The 22,500-nt window shown below is 38.1% G+C and overlaps 2 protein-coding genes across 4 annotated transcripts in view; one reads left to right on the top strand and one right to left on the bottom strand.

Annotated features, from left to right (window-relative positions):
- Positions 1–22,500, bottom strand: part of LOC127647781 (uncharacterized) — a 115,413-nt gene that overhangs the window by 31,700 nt on the left and 61,213 nt on the right. The window lies entirely within an intron of this gene.
- LOC127647786 (uncharacterized) overlaps positions 19,319–22,500 on the top strand; it is a 9,637-nt gene continuing 6,455 nt past the window's right edge. The window contains exons 1-3 of the mRNA XM_052132259.1: positions 19,319–19,834; positions 20,027–20,125; positions 20,281–20,364. Coding sequence (XP_051988219.1) covers positions 19,828–19,834; positions 20,027–20,125; positions 20,281–20,364 — 190 coding nt within the window. The 5' untranslated portion in view covers positions 19,319–19,827. The remainder of the gene's footprint in view (positions 19,835–20,026; positions 20,126–20,280; positions 20,365–22,500) is intronic.

Raw genomic sequence — 22,500 nt, forward strand, 5'->3', positions numbered from 1 at the left:
ATGGGTTTATAATGCAATCCAATAAAACACCACCAGAATAAGTAACCAGAGATCAATCTTCCGGTCACAATCTCAAACAAAATATATAATTATATCCTTCATAAACACAACATTTATTGCAGGGCTATATTGTGTTCATATTGTTAGGTCCAGACCCTGTACATGCCAAGAGTGAAAGTAACCCCAACAGCTATCCCATATGCCGTAGAGGGTTCAGTTGCAGGCTTTAGCTAATTTTCTGATGTGTAAAGAGGACATGGTATGATATAAAGTCTGGCATTTCCCACAATAGCGTATTGCAGCAGTGCGTTTCAAGAAAGATGGAGTTGCTTGAGAGGTGAAAATTAAGACATGGGCTTGAACTCAACCTACTGTTAGGACGTCTGTATAGGTATATTTACGCATTTGGCAGATGCTTTTATCCAAAGCGACTTACAGTGCACTTATTACAGTGACAATCCCCCCGGAGCAACCTGGAGTTAAGTGTCTTACTCAAGGACACAATGGTGGTGACTGTGTGGATCAAACCAGCAACCTTCTGATTAACAGTCATGAGCTTTAGTCCACTACGCGGGTGGTGGCGTAGTGGGTAACTGATTACATGATGCAGAAAGGCATTAAATAAATTAAACAAATACAAAAATATCAGACTGAGACGATTATGACTGCAACAGATAGCAAAAGAGAACGTGACAAGCTTTGTCTTCTCGGCGTGTTTGATGTAGGCGAGGAGAACCGAGGGATGACAGGTAGGGGTCTCAGAAGGACGATCTCCTGTTTGCGGCATCATGGAGAGGGTGGATATTCTGATGGGGTCTGGCTGCTGCGGTCTTCTCCGTTTAAACTCTGCCTACACACTGGACATGCTGTGTGGCCATAGAACAGAATATAGATTACATTAGCTTTGGGCAGTTCTCTCACAAGAGTTTTAACAAGTGGACTCCTTATTTTAGTCCTATTTCACACAATGCTCAGGCTGTTCTTTGACCATTGTCTGGCAAGTCAAAAATACCTCAGCAAAATCCCCCACTGCTAATGTTCAGTGACTGCTATAGTAGGGCAACTACAGCATGGGTGATCCAATTCTGCATTTAGCATCTAATAATGTATAGTTGATTGTAATTTGACATTCCTTTAAGGCAATTCTAAACGGTAAAGCTGGCAAAATTCTTTATAAGAGCTTATTGTTCTGTGTCATTAACCTATTTTGAGTCGACCCCATATAGATGTTTCTACCAGGTAGCCAAAGCATGTTCAAAATTCCTTTAGGTCCTAATACCTGAATGAGCACTGTGAATATCATAATGACATTTAGTACTTTATAAGGATCTGTTTTGGGAGTTTATTTTACAAAAGCTCAACTCTCTTTTGTTATGACTCACCATTTCCAGCCATTCTGAATGAAAGAAGTGGTTACAGGGGAGCTGTCTGACTGGCTCTCCCACTGCAAAGTTCTCTCTGTGCACTGGACATACAGCGGTCTACAGGAGACAATAAATGTTTATCAATACCCCTGTGGTTAGAGGGGGTGGGGGGTGAAATAAGTAAATAAATCAATACTTGGATGCATTGCGATGCGGAAGGATGATTCTGAATCTATTCAAAATCGATGTCCTAAAATGTTAATTGGTAACTTAAAATGTGGACAGAACAAGAGAGGCAGAACTCTGAAGTGCAGCAGTGCAGCGCCAGACAGTTGGTGGAGTGCACATAACATAAACCAGTGTTCCCCCTATTCGGCACGTCACCGCTTCTGAATTTTAGCACGATTATCAAAGTGCAACTAACTTTTTTTTATGTAAAAAAACCTAATGATTTTCACTCGCACACTGTGCGAAGCACGGTAACATTCAACAATTGGCTAGATCACTCTCATTCTTCAAAGGACACCTATGTGACACGCAGCAGAAAATGACCATGAAAGCAAGAGGAGCAGAGGAAAATATGAGCAATAAGTTGTCAGCGTGGCAGTAAATGTACAGTGTAGGTCAGAGTGTCCCCCAAACATCTCCCCTGGGCTGCAGACTCAGGTCTGAATACTGAAATGGAAAGCTAACAGTACATCTTTGGCTACTAGTTAAAGTTTGTTTATTGTCATTTATCAATATACAGAGTACATACATTAACAAAATGTTGTTTCTCAAGGTCCATGGTGCTAAAAACAAGATCACAAAATAATCAACTTTCAAGACTCCACAAAACACAATAACTACACTAGAGGACACCAAAAAAAAAAAAAAAAAAAGAGCAGATCTATTTCTGTAAGGCGGAGTGAACATGGTGTGGTTGCATAGTTCAACATGTATTTGCATCTACACTAATAATAGCAGCATCAGCAGCAAAAGGAGTCACTAATAATGCTACGTAACATTAGCTACATTTATAGGACGTAAAGTTAATAAACTCCACTCACTTTTGTCTCTAAACCTAGAGTTTCTCCCACCTGCAATCAGACACTTGCTGTCAGTTTAGTCAATTCGTCTTGCAGCCCAGAAATATTTCATACTGACAGATGGGGGAGAAGAGATCTTCTCTATCAGCTGGAGGAGGTCCTGTGTTCTACAACTGACCTAGTAACTACATTGACAAAAACACACCTGTGAACTGCAAAGAAATTAAAAGGTGGCAGGGACATAAAGTTTGAGTTGAGTTTGGTTTAAAGTTTGGTTTACCGGTGTCATCACGGCATCTAACCCTCCCTTTCCCCAGGGGATTCATTATCCCCTGGATTAGAGTGCAGTCCTGAGAGAGAGACACCACAAGTTAATTAGAAATAATGCTTACACGGACACTAGACCTTACACTGTTGTAAGCCCGTTTATCGGTCCAATGGCGGTCTCCAATAATACAGGTGAAGGTCTCTGCGCGTTACTGTCTTTCTTTGTACGCAACACAACAATATTAAATGAAATACATTTTCTCTTATGTATTATCTCGTTATTTCATCTGACTCCATAAATGAAGAAGGTTTTTAATGATATCTTGTGACGAACTGGAAGTTGTCACCAAAAATGGTGCTGATGTCCACAGGAGGGCGATGTTGTCATAGAGAATCGCGAGTATAAAAGTAAAGAAACAAAATGGAAAGGAAGTAGCTAGAGAGAGAATATACGCTACTCACCAACCTATTACGCCATTTTTGTCTGATCTTGGAGGTTAGAGGTGAAAATTTGATTAATACTGGAAGTTTAAACACAGTGATTGAGCCAGATTCAGGTAGCTACGGTTGGCAGTTCGCTACGGAACAATACTGGCGTCGAGACGAGAGATGACAACTAAATGGCTGATGAGAAGTGAAATTCCGGTTTTCCATTACCGCTGAATTCTGGTGCAGACCGAACTTCCAACAAGTATTTCACTGTTTATTTTTCTTTTCTGAGGATCTTTGCTTGTTCCGTTGCTGAGGAGTGTTTGAAGTGAGTCATTTAATCATTGAACAGTGAGATATCCTGAGCATTTAAATAGAGTCACTGAATCATTGAACTAAGATATTGAATCTTTGAACTGAGACTTTTGAATTGTTGGACAGTGAGAGATTCTGAGAATTTGAACGGTTGAATTAATCATGAGCGTTTGAAGTGAGTCATTTAATCATTGAACAGTGAGATATCCTGAGCATTTAAATTGAGTCACTGAATCATTGAACTAATATTGAATCTTTGAACTGAGACTTTTGAATTGTTGGACAGTGAGAGATTCTGAGAATTTGAACTGTTGAATGAATCATGAAGAGTTTGAAGTGAATCATTGAATCATGAATGTTCGAAGTGTGTAGATTGAATCAATGTGTGTTGAACTTCTGTTATAAATCCTTGATGGCTTAATATTGTATTGTGAGCAACAAATGTATTATTCCAATTATATTGTTAATGGTTCCGATCAACGGTCAATTGTATGAATTAATCAAGTGTAGGAGAGGTACCTCTAGAAAACTGTATTAGAGAAATTGAACTGAATCCACTAGGAATTTATATATTTTGTTTTTTTTGTTTATGAATTATTTTTTTTTATGTAGTAGGAGAGTGAAATGACTATAAAGAAATTCATGCAATGCAAATTGGATTATTGTTATCTGTAATATTATTGACTTATGTTCAACATGGTTCATCTGTAAAAAAAATTCAGTTGGAACCTTTGTATGATTGACTTTAAGATAAAAATGTACTTATAATTTACTTATAAGTTGGCACCCAGAAGAAAACCCCAGTCAATCCGCTACATAAAAATGGCACCGAAAAGGGACAATTTAAAATTGATATATGAATTTGGATAAAAATCAGGTAACAGTGGTTTGATTTTTTTGTTTTGTTTTTTCTCAAAAAAAAAAAAAAAAAAAAAAAATGTGTGACTTCAGTTTTGCATAGAGGTGTTATTCAAGAAACCACCACCTGTAAGATTATTCTCTTCAGAAGATATGGCTTCTCCACAGAGATATGGTCTTTCTTCTGAATCTCCTCCCCTGTTGCCAAATGCAACATCATATTCTTTAATAGATATGAACTTGTGTTTTGATTCTCTATCTACGCCTACTTTGATACCAAGTTTTGTTGATCTGCCCAAACATGAAATTGGGTATATACAGGATTCTGATGTGGAGAAATCAGTAATCACTCAACAGTTGATTGCTCAAGAAATTAGAGGTATTAAAAATGACCAACAACAACTTAAAACTGAGCTTATAAATACTATAAACACTTTACATCAAGATTTAAACCGTTTGAATCAAGAAGGGCAGAAAAATTTCCTTCAGACTTTAAATCAACAGTTTGATTATCATCGGACTCAAAGTTCAGCTAGTATAAGTTGGCGGTTGGAACGTTTAGAAAATCAAGTTAAAAAGGACATAGAAGCTATCATAAAACCTCTTCAAACTGCCATTGAGAAGCTACAATCAGAATGTCTTTCACAAAATCAGCAGATTAAAATATTTTCTCAGGAATTGGTCTCACTTAAACAAGATGGTAGTAATTATACATCAGTGATTCCTATCACACAACCATCTACTATTACTTATGGCACTTCACCAGTTAGAGTTCTTTCTCAGATCCATCCTGTGGCAGCTTCAGTTGATGTTACAAGTGTACATTATCCATTACAATCTACTGATACAGCAAGGTATCCCCGATCAAGGTTCACTGGGACCCACAGACTTACTTATGTCTGGTGGGGATATAAGCTCGCCTTAGTGGAAGGGTACCTATTAAGTTGGAGTTTCCTACATTTGGTAGAAAAGAAGATGATCCAGATCCATTGACGTACATTGAGAAATGTCATGATTATTTAGCCTTGAACCCACTTTCAAATGAGGAGTTGACTGCCACTCTGCGAAATGTGTTACACGGTACTGCCCGTGATTGGTGGGATGTAGCAAGAGGTTCTATTTCTATGTGGTCTGAATTTCAGACCAATTTCCTATCAGCTTTCTTGTCAGAAGATTATGTTGATGAATTGGCAGAGAGAATCCGTAACCGAGTTCAAGGAGAAAATGAAAGCATAAGAGATTTTGCGTATATGTATCATTCCTTATGTAGGCGTTGGAAACCGGAAATTACAGATGGAGAGGTAATTAAACTCATACTAAAAAATATAAATCCTAGTATTGCCAGTGAATTACGAGGTAGAGTGTCCACTGTGGACGAATTAGTTCGTCTGGGACAACAGTTGGAGAAAGATAAGCAAAATCAACAGCAATATGAACAGCGTAAAGGTTTCTCTAACAAAGTCATCATTAAGACAGAAAGTCAGAATCACCAGACTCAAGGGAAAAAGGATCAAGAGAGGGTCACTCAAATGTTTTGTTGGAAATGTAAAGGAGCACATTCGCCAGCATCTTGTCGTCAATATCCTCTAAACAAGACTAAGGATACTTTGCGAAGTAGTAATTCATCCAGTATTGCTAATACTTCTGGTCATCAGTCCCATCCCACAGTAAATGCGTTAATCCAGCAGGATAATGTTAAGACAAAAGATCAAACTGTTGTTAAAAATAAAAGAGACAGAGTTCCCTTACTAGCTACAGGTAACATTAGCCCACATCAATTGATGGTTTCGCTAATGGTTCGCCAATGGAAAGGAAATGCTATTGTAGACACAGGATGCTCTTTCACGCTTCTTTCCGAAAAACTCTGGACTGATGTGCAGTTGCCTGGAGAGGAGTTACAGAATTGGGAAGAAGGACCATTATATTTAGCTGATGGTGAAGCTAAACAACCCCTGGGATGGACTGAGATAGAAGTCCAGGTAAATAATCGCAATTGGGTATTACCTGTGGTAATTATGTCTGAAGAGATGCTAGTTTTTCCAGTAGTATTGGGTCTTGATTTTCTATTTTCCAGTGGATTACAGATTGATGTAACGACCAACACCTACTGGTTCAAACCTGATGAGAAACAAAAATTTCTTTTTAATGGTGGTTTCCAGAATTTGAATGACTGGGGACTTGAACGTCCAGTTGCATTATTTACAGCTGTTCCACCGACTCTAGCCATGCCAAGCTTTGAGGGTGAACTGGCAGATTTGGTAGAAAAAGCAGTCCAACATGCTCAGTTGGAAACAAAGGAAAAGCTGATATTGTTGGAACAACTGCAACAAAACTCTGAGGTGTGTAGTAATAAACTCGGTCACACTAAGCTATTAAATCATCAGATTTTTCTTACAGAGGATGTACCTGTGAAAAGTAAACCTTATCGAGTTTCTCCCTCCAAAATGAAAATCATGAAAGAACTTATAGAGGAAATGTTAGCTGTTGGAGTTATTGAACCCTCCTCATCAGCTTGGGCTTCACCTGTGGTTCTTGTTCCAAAAAAGACAGGAGGAGTACGCTTTTGTGTAGACTACCGAAAACTCAATGCTATTACCCAGAGCGATGCTTATCCAATACCTACTATTCAAGAAATTCTGGACTCTTTAGTTGGTGCTAATATATTCACCTCACTTGATTTGAACAGTGGTTACTGGCAGGTTCAGATGGATTCAGTCAGTCAAGACAAGACTGCCTTTGTATGTGCCTTAGGCCTATTTCATTTTAAGACTATGCCGTTTGGCCTTAGAAATGCTCCAGCCACATTTCAACGGTTAATGGAAATAGCCTTAGGAGAACTTAGACGAACAATTTGTTTGGTGTATTTGGATGACATAATTGTGTTCTCACCTAACAAAGACCAACATTTCCAAGACTTACAACTGGTGATGGACAAGTTGAGAGAGGCAGGACTTACAGTGAACATGAAGAAAAGCAAATTCTTCCAGAACAGGTTAAAATTTCTTGGACATATTGTGTCTGCAGATGGGATACAAGTTGACTCTGAGAAGACTCAAGCCATTCGTGACTTCCCAATCCCTACTAATTTGAAAGCTCTCCAACGTTTTCTTGGCATGGCGGGCTGGTACCACCGGTTTGTGCCTAATTTTTCACAAATTGCTGAACCTCTGACAGCCCTGAAACGAAAAGGAGTACGATTCAAATGGTCTGAAGAATGTCAAGATGCATTTGATACCCTTAAACGTTATCTGATGGAATCTCCTATATTAGGACATCCTGACTTTAACTTACCTTTTGTGGTCTATACAGACGCCAGTGGTATTGGGCTAGGAGCAATCCTTTGTCAACAAAGAAGTCCTGGAAATGAAGAAATTCTTGCCTATGCAAGCCGTACCTTGAATAAGGCTGAACAGAATTATTCTACAACTGAACAGGAGTGCCTTGCCGTAGTCTGGGCCCTGGAGAAGTGGCGATACTACTTGGAGGGACATTACTTTACCGTTGTAACTGATCATTCCTCTCTGAAATGGGTATTTAAGACAAATAAACCCAGTACCAGACTCATGAGATGGGCTTTACGACTGCAAGAGTTCACTTTTGCGGTGGAGTATAGGAAAGGAAAATACAATGTAGTTCCCGATGCCTTGTCCAGAATTCCATCCGATCAGTCTAGCATGTCCACCTGTGCTACTGTGTTTAGGGCAAATAAACAAGAGACTCCTGCACTTGTGTTTCCCTTTACAGATGAGGAATTATGGAGATCTCAACAAGAAGATAAAGAAGTACAAGAAATATACCAAAGCATTTTGGAAGATGGGGAGAAAATGGTAAACTCCTCTACAAAATTAACTATTATTGAGGATAAAGTTTACCGAGTAGTCCAACTTCCCCATCGTTCTCTTTATCAAGTATGGATTCCCGGACCCTTGCGATCCAGACTGATGAATTTCTTCCATGACGATCCTCTTTCGGGACATCTAGGAAGATATAAGACGTATAGGAGGTTACAAACTCTGGTATACTGGCCAAAGATGAGTCTGGATGTTAAAACCTATGTGACAAACTGTCAAATCTGTCAACGCTATAAACCAGAATGTAAAAAGCCAGCAGGTAAACTGCAGCAAACTCAAGCAACGAGACCATGGGAGATGCTGGGGGTAGACCTCATGGGCCCCTTTCCAAAAAGTTCTCAGCAGAATTCTTATTTACTAGTTTTTGTAGATTATTATTCCAAATGGGTGGAAATTTTCTCTTTACGAAAAGCAACTGCTGAAAGTGTATCTAAACTGATGGTCAAGGAAATCATTACTCGTTGGGGAGTACCAGAATATGTGTTGTCAGATCAAGGACCGCAGTTTGTGTCTGAAACATTTTCTGAGACCTGTAAAGGATGGAATTTAACGCAGAAATTCACTACGGCCTACCACCCGCAAACAAATTTCACAGAAAGAGTAAATCGTACCCTGAAGACTATGGTAGCTGCCTATGTAGGTTCACAACATCATAATTGGGATCAACATCTTCATGAATTTCGTTTTGCCCTGAACTCAGCTGTACAAGAATCTACGGGAGTGACACCGGCAGAGTTAAATCTCAACAGACCTCTCCGAGGTCCATTAGATATGGTATTACAGCCTCGGGACGTTTCGCCAGATTCTTTAACATACAGCAATGTTGCTCAACTTCAAGAACTAAAAGATCTTGTTACAAAGAATCTCCATCGAGCTCGTCTTAGACAAAAGCGAAATTATGACAGTAAAAGAAGAGAACTATCATTCAGAACGAATGACAGAGTTTGGATGCGTTCACACCCTCTTTCAAAAGCAATAACAAAATTTTCCGCTAAACTTGCCCCAAAATGGCAGGGTCCCTACCGAATTGTCCGTAGGGTGGGCCCTTTAAACTATCAGATAGTACAGGAAGAAACAGGAGAAAATTTGCGAGTTACACACATCTCACAACTAAAAGCCTGTTATCCTACCGCTCAACAACTGGAGGAGATTCAGCATCGCCATTGTCTGGAAATTTTCAAGGAAGAGAATGATGATGAAGAATTCTTTGGATTCTCAGATAGTGACCTTAAACAATGATTCAGTTTTTAGAAGAGGAAGGGAGTGTGACGAACTGGAAGTTGTCACCAAAAATGGTGCTGATGTCCACAGGAGGGCGATGTTGTCATAGAGAATCGCGAGTATAAAAGTAAAGAAACAAAATGGAAAGGAAGTAGCTAGAGAGAGAATATACGCTACTCACCAACCTATTACGCCATTTTTGTCTGATCTTGGAGGTTAGAGGTGAAAATTTGATTAATACTGGAAGTTTAAACACAGTGATTGAGCCAGATTCAGGTAGCTACGGTTGGCAGTTCGCTACGGAACAATACTGGCGTCGAGACGAGAGATGACAACTAAATGGCTGATGAGAAGTGAAATTCCGGTTTTCCATTACCGCTGAATTCTGGTGCAGACCGAACTTCCAACAAGTATTTCACTGTTTATTTTTCTTTTCTGAGGATCTTTGCTTGTTCCGTTGCTGAGGAGTGTTTGAAGTGAGTCATTTAATCATTGAACAGTGAGATATCCTGAGCATTTAAATTGAGTCACTGAATCATTGAACTAATATTGAATCTTTGAACTGAGACTTTTGAATTGTTGGACAGTGAGAGATTCTGAGAATTTGAACTGTTGAATGAATCATGAAGAGTTTGAAGTGAATCATTGAATCATGAATGTTCGAAGTGTGTAGATTGAATCAATGTGTGTTGAACTTCTGTTATAAATCCTTGATGGCTTAATATTGTATTGTGAGCAACAAATGTATTATTCCAATTATATTGTTAATGGTTCCGATCAACGGTCAATTGTATGAATTAATCAAGTGTAGGAGAGGTACCTCTAGAAAACTGTATTAGAGAAATTGAACTGAATCCACTAGGAATTTATATATTTTGTTTTTTTTTGTTTATGAATTATTTTTTTTTATGTAGTAGGAGAGTGAAATGACTATAAAGAAATTCATGCAATGCAAATTGGATTATTGTTATCTGTAATATTATTGACTTATGTTCAACATGGTTCATCTGTAAAAAAAAATTCAGTTGGAACCTTTGTATGATTGACTTTAAGATAAAAATGTACTTATAATTTACTTATAAGTTGGCACCCAGAAGAAAACCCCAGTCAATCCGCTACAATCTGAGCATCATTAAAAGTGAGCGAATGTTTGATTATTCTTTTAACTCCTTTAATTATATTTTACCCGTTTAGATTAAGAAACTATGTCGCTTTGAGGTCCTCGCGTGTTTTCTCTACACCGCGGGTCTCACGATCACAAGCGGCCAGTATTGGATCATCAAACAGAGGTAATTGCTATATACCTGAGATCGGTCACGTTCACGTATACACAATCAAATATACTTCAGTATAGCCCCATGGAATTGCACACACTTGAATGTAACTTAACGTTTTCTTCAGTAGAGGTCACGGCCACTATTACAGATGTAAGTTGACCAACATAACTTCTCTTGTAATAGCTTTGGATTGGCGATGCGTGGTTTCCCGCGTACACTTATCTGGAGAAACATCAAATTAAAACAGAGGTAAGACACCCGGATTTAGATTGGTCAAGCAGCGTTTGCTGTTCTAAACGGAAATTCCCTTTTTGTCTTTGCAAACCAAGTACACTTGAATCGATGCCAAATATTAGTCGTCACTAATCTGACGCAGACTTGCGGTAACATACGAATCGTTTAATCTGTTTGGGAAACACAATGTCAGAGTCAGTCAGAATAAATCAAATGTTGACAATTTATTGATCAGGTAACATAATCAATTCATCAATTCCAATTAGACATTGATAAGTCAAAGTTAGACATTTTATCAAAACATAAGAAATTCGAATTGCTATGACCTGAAATAAATTACAAACAGTAAACTGTTTGGGTTCGTCTGATTACAGAGAGCCCTGAGCAATGTGTCGCCTTTCCTTAAATACCCAAACCATGGACAAAGGGGATTTTGGGAGTGGTTAGGTTTGGAAGTCCTGGGGACATACTTCATTAACATACAAGCAGGGATGGAGACAGACCTCCAGAATTATAAAGCATTTGGCAAAGACCTTATAACTTTGCTGTCATTAAGTTTACAAACCTGGGAATAAGACACTATACCAGACGCACTGAGACATTTTAAATGATACCAAACATGTTACACTAGTTAGATTATTTGTATACATCAGATATTATATTTTGTTGCATGTAGATGAGGAGGGGGGCAGATGTTTGTGCCTAAATTGGCCTGAGGTTAGGTAGAGGTCAGATGTGAGATTTGTGTTTTATTGTCCTTGCTCAGTAGGATGTGTTGACTCAGGTGAAGATGTTCTTCTGTGTGAGAGTTTTTATGACTTGGTTCTCGCAGAGTTCTTTTACTTTTATGACCTCTTGATGTCAGCCTTACAGTTTCCTCCGCTTGACCCCCGGGGACAATTCCAGAAGAGTCCCTGTGGGGTCATTGTGTCTTAGTTTCTATTTTTATCTCAGTCGCAGAAGAGTGTGCAGTTGCGAAGGGCTGAGAGCCAGTGCCATGTCGGTTGATGTCCGTATGGATCTGATGAGGCAAGTCGCAACACTGTGTCTGGTTGAGGTTAGCACATGCGTTCAGTTCATAGAGTCCATCAAGGCATTTGTGGCTTGTTCAGTGGACATGTCATTTCATCATGGAGAAACATTGCACCTTCCCTTTGATGATGATCTGACTCTTTGAAGAATTCTCTGCCACCTCCAGTGGTGGTCTTCTGGGCAGACCTCAATTAGGTGAAGGAGTTCTCCTGGCAATGCATAAACACCTGAACATCTTCTTAAATGACCGTGTAAAGATGAAACTCTGAAGAACTTAACTGACACAAGAAAAGGTTGAGTAATACATGATGAAAAGACAAACAATGAATCAATGTCACCAGCGCGAGTGGTAATCCAGGTCTCAAGTGTGTCTTTAAAAATGCAAAGGGGACTAATTAATCTGAATTAATTAAAGGAAAGGTGGCACAGAGTTCAAGGCAATTAGAACATGTATCATCCATTACAGTGGATACTAAATTAAAGGAAACATACCACAAAGTCAGTATAACTAGTATTTTCATCAGTGGCAGGCATCATTAAACATATAGTTATAATAATAATGCTATGATAGTAGAATCACAGTTACAGACATATATAATAATAACAGTGTTAATTCAAAATTATCTAATATGTGTGATTTGGTGGCTAAGTCACAATCGATGATATATGCTTATTTTCAAAATGTGTAGTGATCGATAGAAGCGTCTGCATTTCATATCGTCAACTTCTTTTATTTTTACATTGTTATTAGCAATGCATTGGAAACCATTCCAACAACAATCAATTGGTTTGATTTATATGTAGGTGGAAATGATTGAAATTTTGTTGCTTGCAATTAGTAATTAAATCATCGATGTGTGACTGTAGCCATGCACATGTCCCATGTATATTACAGTATTTAAAAGGAAAGTTGTAAATAGTGCCTGTTTTATGGAAACAGGTTTGTAATGTCCTATGTGTGAGAGGCTATGTGTATGTGAGAGGTGGGCCAGATCTTCAGTGGATTAGTATCTTCAGAATCTCGGCCATTATTTTGTTCCATGATGTGTCGTAATAAAAGTGTGTGCTCTGTATGTTTAGGAGATGGGTGGAACCTGATCTAGAGCAATTGGTGTTGCATAATTTTTGGTTCCGGTGCTAAACCGGAGGCAGTACAGCTATTTTTTGTTTTTGTACAGCTGTGAGGTGTGAATGGTCTGTTAGATTTGCTTTCGCACCCATCTCCAGCGTGGCCAAATTGATGTCCTGGCTTGAGGCCGGGGATCAGAATTCTTTTGCATCTGTCCCTCACGACATTGCAACCTGAAATATGAACAACTACAGAAAGAGAAAACAGTTAATGTTGAACCTTTAATTAATTTGCATTTAGACATGTGGTACTTTATTTTCCTCTGATGGTCAAAGCCAAACTGTTGGTTGGTTTGAGCTTGAGGACACTGCCTAACATGAAAAAGCAACAAATAAACAAAGTAAAAGAATGTCAGTACTTGCCTGCTTTTGTTCATGGTGGCTACAAGACTCAAATGATGTCATTTCCACTCTGTGATGTCATTTAAAGTAACAGTACATTATTTATAGATAAAACAAGTTAGTGTGACGGTGGTAAGTCAAACTGAGGGACGCACACAAATCATAAAATATTTACCAAAAAATACGATTTATTTTAAATAAATATAGCTTATATATACAGGGACACACATAAAATCCTGAAAATTATAAATGTTTGAAAAAAATGTATAACTTATTTGGTGATATTTTAGATGCAAGTGTCATGTTGGTCAACACGGACATGTGAAATTGGCAATGTACTAATGAAAAATGATTAAATATAGTATGTTACTCTTTAAGAATAGTATTTTATCATATATCATGTTAACAAGAACACATCATTTAATAACTTTAAGCTTTGGAAACACACTTTGGGACATTTTTTGTGCCTTAATGGCACAAATGGCAGCTGTTTCATGGGATAACTATTTTACACAGTTATGTTTTTAACACTAATAGACACCTCCTGACCTTACGTTCTCAGTTGAATATGATCATAAACGTTCGTCTTTTTTGGATATGTGGATCGAATTATGCAGTGGCATAAACAGATAACACTACAATCTGCCTAGCCAGCATTGCTCATCGAGCTCTGGAATATGGTTTACCCAAGAGCTCAGATGTCATTCTAATGAGGAACTAATTGATAAAGCTGCTGCAATGAAAAATAAAGCTTTTGGGACAGAGCCTCCTCTTTACAGTGTGTTGATGAGGCTTACCAAGGTGCATTTAAATTCTAGTTTGATCTTTTACAAAAAAGTGTCAAATAGGGTAAAAGTTACTCTGTCAGAACACTATTCTTAAACACTGGACTATTTTGGCCTCTGATCCGGCATTAGCATTAGCATACCCAGCATTTTAATGATCTTCCCCTCTTTGTCTATAGAAGAGGTCCTAACTTATGCAACAAGCTGGTGCAGGCCTAACATTAAGACAGGTCCTAAACAGAATATTTTAGCTCCTCTAAAAGATGGGAATAATAAACTGGCTAAACACTTCTCAGGTTTTAGGCTTTAATAAGAATTTTAAGGATGACCTAGGAGTTTGGCACACTAGTGTACATCTGCTGTCAGGACAGTCAAATCAGTTACTATCTGACCTAATTACAAACTTTCATTGTAATCCTGACAGTCTTTGGAAGCCTGTACATTTCATCAAAATGGGTAATATCACATGTGTACATATGTCTGAGTGCTTAATGTCTAAACAAAAAGAGGTCCGTTTAAGTTTTAACAAGCCCCATAATTAGTCACAATGTGCCCTCTGCTGGTCAAAGCCCTACATTAAATTAAAATGCTGAAAAAGTTTCATGTTGTTTTCAAAAGACATATACAGTATTTATTACAATGGTCTGTATCTTACACCAACATTAAATGAGTACCACTGCTGTTAGTTTTTCCCCGCACATCTGTTAATGTTTTTTAAGATATAAAACTAAAGTTGCTGAATGGTGTAAAAAGCATGAATTTCCTCTAATGTGTTTGTTTACCAAAATAGGCAGTAAAGGAGCAAAAGGGGCAATTTATCTGGATGAAAATAATAATAATAATTTATTGTAAGTCGTAAAACTGCAATCCAAATATTACATTTGTATAGGCTACACACAAAAGAAAAGGACCAAGAAATAAGAGGATCTTAGTATGTTAAATAGTGGCAGGCAAACCCCCCAGGCTTACAGAAATGGTTTAACCCTACAACTCAGCAGCCAATGGAAAAGTGCAACACTCACCCCTCAAACTGGACAAGTGGCCAAATGGCTCAGAATCACATGAAATCAACTAGGGATGGGCGATACCACACTTTTAGGATTCGATATGATACCGATACTTTTTCTTGCATTTTCATCGATACCGATACCATTCATTTCTTATTGGCAATTTTTGTCAGTAAAAATATTATTAAATTTAAGACAAATCACAAGACAAATACAGACCATTTAAACAAAATGTATTATGGTCAATACATAATAAAATAAAAATTTAAATAACATAAATATGAAATAAATAAATTAAATTAAATATGAATAATACACATTTCCACTTTTCTTATTTCTCAAAAAGAAAAAAGACCAATCTTGGTAGAAAAAGCTAAAAGAAAAAAAAAAAAAAAAACTAATACATCAAAACAATTTTATGTTTCGAGCCTCTTTTGTAGAAGTAAACATGTAACACTTCACTGAAGCAAAAACAAGACGTCATAAAGATCATAATAAACTAGGATTTACTTATCCTATAAACCTGCATAACAAAGACAGTTGTTCCCTGAGAAAATGAACTTGGAAAAATGAACTAGAAAACTGTCACGCCTTTAGTGCACTCGAGATATGTCGTCACACTTTACTGAAGCTTCAGATTGGTGTTCAGAAAAAGTAGCATATTCACATTTTTTGCTTTAAGACGATTACGCCTCTGGCTGATTATTCCTCCGGCCTTAGAGAAGAGTCTCTGCTGGAACAGACGTTGCAACAGTTCCGAGGTATTTTTTCACAACTTTGTTCAGCAGGGGAAATGTGGTTTCATTTTTTTTCCACCAAATCAAAGGGTCCTCACTCCTTGGGATCACCTTTTCCTCCATGTATCTTCTCATTTCAATATATGCATCTGTGTTTGCTGTGCGTTTGCTCTGAAAAGCCACAACCCGACTGTCAAACTCCCGCCATAATCCCTTGGATGATGAACACTCAGCAGGTGACCCTTGTGTCACTTGTGTCACAGCTGATGCAGTCGCAGCGGCTTCATGTCTGGTTGACTGTGTTTCAGCACAAGCCATGGCTTGCATCTCTGTGATGATCCGTGATTTAATCATTTCCACATTTGCAGAATCACAGAACACAATGTTTCTGAAGCGAATGTCCAAAAAGGTGCTGACTGCAATAGTGTGGTTGCGTTCAATGTTTTGGAACCGTCAGCTGCATTGTGCTTCAAGTTGTGAAGCCAGACCGTTACTCTGCCCAGCAGATGTGGTTGCTTGCTGGAGAAGAGAGACCAGAGGTATGACTTTGGAAATTGTCACATACTGCTCTGCTGAAACCTCCTTAGTGGCCTCTTCAAAAGGCCTGAGGACATCAATGGCCTGCCTGATGTGGGACCATTCTCCATCACTTAGGCACATGTTGTTTCTCCCAAGAAGACAAAGTGCAGTTGTGATGGCTTGTCGTTGTTCATACAGTCTGTCAATCATGTACAACACCGAGTTCCATCTAGTATCCACTGCTTGGATTAGTTTATGCTGTGGCAAGTTCAACTGATTTTGTACTTCTGTTAGTTTGTCAGTCACTCTGGTGCTGTGGTGGAAGAACCGAACAATAGCACTGCATTTCTCCAAGCTGGACTCAAGACTTGTGTCAGCCTTAATGGAGTCCTTCACAATGAGGTTAAGTGTGTGAGAGAAACAAGGAATATGTTTCCAACCAGTTTTACGCACAGCAGAGACCATATTGGCTCCATTGTCTGTAACAACTGCATGAACCTTACTGGTGATGCCCCATTCATCAGTTATTTTTGTGAGGAGTTCAGATATATTGTCTGCTGTGTGCTGCACAGCTACATGGATTGTTGTAAGATTGCAAGACAGCATCTTCCAGTCCTTGTCAATAAAATGTCCTGACAGAGTCAAATAAGCTTCGGTGGTTCTTGCAGTCCACATGTCGGTTGTTAAAACCAGACTGCTTGCTGATTGTATGGAGTCCTTCACTGTTTTTTGTGCTTGCTCGTACAGTTTGGGAATTTCACCTGTCATCATGGATTTCCGACAAGGGATCTGGTATCGGGGATCCACCACCTTCATAAAATACCAGAAACCTTGATCCTCTACCATTGAAATGGGTTGCAAGTCCTTCACAATCATTTTGGCCAGGCCCATTGTGATATCACATGCTCTTTGAGACTCACCTGAAAAGGATAAAGTTTTCACGTCACTTTCCAATTAACTGTCATATCTGAATCGCAAGAAGCTGCAGAAGTTTGTGATATAATTAATGAAATATGAAATTATATTTTCCCAATGTACAAAATCATGTTACAGATTAAAACCAATATCCCAACATCATAGTTTTTAATATTTTCTTTTCAATGGAAAAAATAAAACTGTCATGCAAAGATGAAAAATCCCCAAAATTGTATCTCATATTTTCTTATCTTGTTTAAATACTCTGAGCCAGCAATTCAAGTTCAATAAATTCCCCTTTAGGTGTGGAAATTATTAGAATTTCGGATAATTACTTTAACAAAACATTCAGTAAACATTACTAAAACCCAAGGCCTGTTTTAACTAGGCTAATCAACAACTGGACAGTAACGTTACTGGATATAACGTTACTGGATATAACGTTACTGGATATAACGGGAGTAGGCTATATCCCCTTCACCTGAAGTGTCCGTTAAAATTAGATTGTGATCGTAATACCGGTATTTATACACTTAATCACTCCACTGTCAAGTCTGTACTTGGATACACTTGAATATTTTGCAGACTCTCGTGCAGGGTCTTCTGCCGGACTGCGGGTGGTGCAGGACACTGGACTTTCACAGCAGCCTGTCTTTTTTCAAGCTCACTGTGGCACTCGGGGTGCGTCGTCTTTAGATGTTTGAATAAATTACTTGTGTTGCTGCTGTGGGAAACTTTATCACACACTTGGCACCTTGCCGTGAGTTTATCGACTGGTGAAAAATAACACCACACCACGCTTCGTTTTTTGTATGCCATATCATACTCTTCTTTCCCTCCGCCTCCGCCTCCGCCTCCCGCTTTCGTGCTGGACTGTCTGTGTGTGTGTGTGTGTGTGTGTGTGTGTGTGTGTGTGTGTGTGTGTGTGTGTGTGCAATCGTCGGCTGTGTCGCTCATTCGCTCGTCTCCTGTCACGTGACATGGGCCCGGCACATAGTAATTTAAGGAAGTAATCTAAAACAGCTGAAAGTGATACATACACCCCGAATTATAATTTTTTAGTTTATATCGATATTTTTTTTAAGGAAATCGATGCCAAATGAGTAGCGTGAGTATATCGATCTATCGATACCACAGGATCGATACGCCCATCCCTAAAATCAACTCGTTATCAACGCGTTAACAACACGTAAACAACGCGTGAAAAATTAACACGTAGACAACGCGATAACAACGTGCAAACCCCCTTAGCGAGTAAAAGAGCAATCAAGCAACTAGCGACCATTTTAGCGACTTTTGTAATCTGCTTTAGCGACATTCTTCCACATCTGGTGACACAAAAACATCAGCTCCATCGTGAGTGATGTCTCATTTGTCTCGGTGTTCTTGCGCCACTCTGTGTATCCAGTAACATGACTGACCTGCAGATGATGTATGTGCTCACGGATGTTCTGTAAATCTAATTACATACATGTTGCTGGGATGTGTTGTGACCATCTCAACCTCAGTTAACATACATGCTGCCTGTTTAGAAAATCATCATACAGCGATACAAGAGCATTGAGAAATAATCTAGTTTAATTACAAAACATAATAAATAAATATAAATCCCCCACTGTCTGAATGTCTGACAAGTTCAATTAGTGAACGCTAAATGATTAGTTAGTAAAATGTTAATTGTTAAATAATTCGTTCAGTAATAATAAAATAAAAATGGTTCTGCACCTGTAAATAATTGCCGGAGCACTTTACACCAATGACGTGTAAATTTGACGTCTTACGTAATAAATGATGTAATCATCAGCTAAGTGTTTGTGTCCATCAAGGCTGCACGATTAACTGAATTAATGACATCACAATTTGTCCACTCTGCTTGCTCTGTAATGTTATGTTGCTATGGTTACAAACAGCTCATTAATATCTGACCGGAACAACCTGTGCGAATCCAGCCAATCAGAATCGAGTATTAGAACAGACCATATACACACACACACACACACACACACACACACACACACTCACACACACACACACTATGTAGTATTCTATATAAAACAAACCTTTCAAAATGGATTTTTGATCAATATATATGAAGTCGTTCATTTAAAGCGATTAGAGTTTAACATTTCTAAATATTTTTACATCTGTTGATTATATGAATGTTGCGCTCTCAACACTTCATCAATTAAATGCTTTTAGCTTCATTAAAGAAATAAATCACCCTCATGTTCTTTGTTAAAAATGATTATAATATAATTAAAGTGTCACAGACAGAACTGTTGAGTAAATGTTACTGTGAATATTATTTATGAATCTCATTAAATCACCTGATCACACATTGTGCTCCAAAATTAATTAGTATTTGTTTATTATTTACATCTCATTAGATATGTGTTGATTTGTCTGACAGTATATTAATATAATTACTCTCCTGTTTTTAGGATTCTTCATTGTTGCAGTTTTGCCCGTGTTGACAACAGCGACAAGATATAACTGGAATGTCACATGTGGGGATCGAATGGGCTGTAAGTGTTTGAATAATGATCTGATCATTATAAATGCATATTATGATTCATTTATTACCCACAAATGTTTGAGTCTCTGTCAGTCATCATGAATTGAGGATCTATGAAGGAAAAGTGTGTCACTTATAATCCTGATTATTAATGTTCATATAGAAAATAAAATGAATGAAAATATTGTTTCATGTGTTTCAGGTTCACCTTTGGTCAGAAGATCAGTGTGGCTCGTGTTTATGTCATTAATGAATGCAGTAATGATCTATTTCTGCATCACAGCACTCGCAAATGAAACGGGTACAATAATGATTTTATAAACTCTGTATATGAATTTCAACAGTCTTCATATAACTTCAGTTTACAGTTCAGTGCATTATAAAGTTCAGGTTTATAAAGTCACTTTAAAGACTGTTTGATGATATAAAGGTCATATATTGTTTCTCCATGTCCAGATTCTGTGGGATGGGGATGTTTGATCGGGTTTCTGCAGTTACTCTGGACAGTTGTGAACTTCACATATTCATTTAATGATTGGGGTAACGTATCGATCATCTTCTCTGTGTGTGTGTGTGTGTGTGTGTGTGTGTGTATGTGTGTGTGTGTGTGTGTGTGTGTGTGTGTGTGTGTGTGTGTGTGTGTGTGTGTATGTGTATGTGTATGTGTGTGTGTGTGTGTGTGTGTGTGTGTGTGTGTGTGTGTGTGTGTGTGTGTGTGTGTGTAAGTTTTATGTGTTTGTGTGTGTGTGTGTGTGTGTGTGTGTGTTTGTTTGTGTGTTTTTTTGTATGTGTGTGTTTGTGTGTGTTTGTGTTTGTGTGTGTATGTTTTTATGTGTTTGTGTGTGTGTGTATGTGTATCTTTGTATGTTTGTTTGTGTGTGTTTTTCTGTGTGTTTGTTTGTGCTTCTTTGTGTGAGTTTTTGTGTGTGTGTTTTGTGTGTTTGTGTGAGTTTGTGTGTGTTTGTTTGTGTGTGAGTTTGTTTGTGTGTGTGTTTTGTGTATTTGTGTGTGTAAGTGTTTGTGTGAGTTTTTGTGTGTGTGTGTGTGTTTGTTTGTGTGTGTGTGTTTTTGTGTGTGTGTTTGTTTGTGTGTGTGTGTGTGTGTGTGTGAGTTTTTGTGTGTGTGTGTATGTGTGTGTCTGTTTGTTTGTGTGTGAGTTTGTGTGTGTGTTTTGTGTGTGTGTGTGTGAGTTTGTGTGTGTGTGTGTTTGTTTGTGAGTTTGTTTGTGTGTGTGTTTTGTGTGTGTGTAAGTGTTTGTGTGAGTTTATATGTGTGTTTTTGTGTGTTTGTGTGTGTAAGTGTTTGTTTGTGTGTGTCGGTATAGTGTGTGTGTGTGTGTGTTTTTGTGTGTGAGTTTGTGTGTTTTTGAGTGTGTAAGTGTTTGTTTGTGTGAGTTTTTGTGTGTTTGTGTGTGTAAGTGTTTGTGTGAGTTTGTGTGTGTCGGTGTAGTGTGTGTGTTTTTGTGTGTGAGTTTGTGTGTGTGTTTTTGTGTTTGTGTAAGTGTTTGTTTGTGTGAGTTTTTGTGTGTTTGTGTGTTTAAGTGTTTGTGTGAGTTTGTATGTGTCTGTGTAGTGTGTGTGTGTTTTTGTGTGTGTAAGTGTTTGTTTGTGTGAGTTTTTGTGTGTTTGTGTGTGTAAGTGTTTGTGTGAGTTTGTATGTGTCTGTGTAGTGTGTGTGTGTGTGTTTTTGTGTGTGTAAGTGTTTGTTTGTGTGAGTTTTTGTGTGTTTGTGTGTGTAAGTGTTTGTGTGAGTTTGTGTGTGTCTGTGTAGTGTGTGTGTGTTTTGTGTGTTTGTGTGTGTGTAAGTGTTTGTTTTTGTGAGTTTGTGTGTGTTTGTGTGTGTAAGTGTTTGTTTGTGTGAGTTTTGGTGTGTGTTTTTGTGTGTTTGTGTGTGTAAGTGTTTGTTTGTGTGAGTTTTTGTGTGTTTGTGTGTGTAAGTGTTTGTTAGTGTGTGTGTGTGTGTTTTTGTGTGTGAATTTGTGTGTGTGTTTTGTGTGAGTTTGTGTGTGTCGGTGTAGTGTGTGTGTGTGTGTTTTTGTGGGTTTGTGTAAGTGTTTGTTTTTGTGAGTTTGTGTGTTTTTGAGTGTGTAAGTGTTTGTTTGTGTGAGTTTTTGTGTGTTTGTGTGTGTAAGTGTTTGTGTGAGTTTTTGTGTGTCGGTGTAGTGTGTGTGTTTTTGTGTGTGAGTTTGTGTGTGTGTTTTTGTGTAAGTGTTTGTTTGTGTGAGTTTTTGTGTGTTTGTGTGTTTAAGTGTTTGTGTGAGTTTGTATGTGTCTGTGTAGTGTGTGTGTGTGTTTTTGTGTGTTTGTGTGTGTAAGTGTTTGTTTGTGTGAGTTTTTGTGTGTTTGTGTGTGTAAGTGTTTGTTAGTGTGTGTGTGTTTTTGTGTGTGAATTTGTGTGTGTGTTTTGTGTGAGTTTGTGTGTGTCGGTGTAGTGTGTGTGTGTGTGTTTTTGTGGGTTTGTGTAAGTGATTGTTTGTGTGAGTTTTTGTGTGTTTGTGTGTGTAAGTGTTTGTTTGTGTGAGTTTTTGTGTGTTTGTGTGTGTAAGTGTTTGTTTGTGTGAGTTTGTGTGTGTGTTTTGTGTGTTTGTGTGTGTGTAAGTGTGAGTTTTTGTGTGTCTTTTTGTGTGTTTGTGTGTGTAAGTGTTTGTTTGTGTGAGTTTTTGTGTGTGTAAATATT

This window comes from Xyrauchen texanus, chromosome 8, assembly GCF_025860055.1.
Source record: "Xyrauchen texanus isolate HMW12.3.18 chromosome 8, RBS_HiC_50CHRs, whole genome shotgun sequence".
Lineage (NCBI taxonomy): Eukaryota > Metazoa > Chordata > Actinopteri > Cypriniformes > Catostomidae > Xyrauchen > Xyrauchen texanus.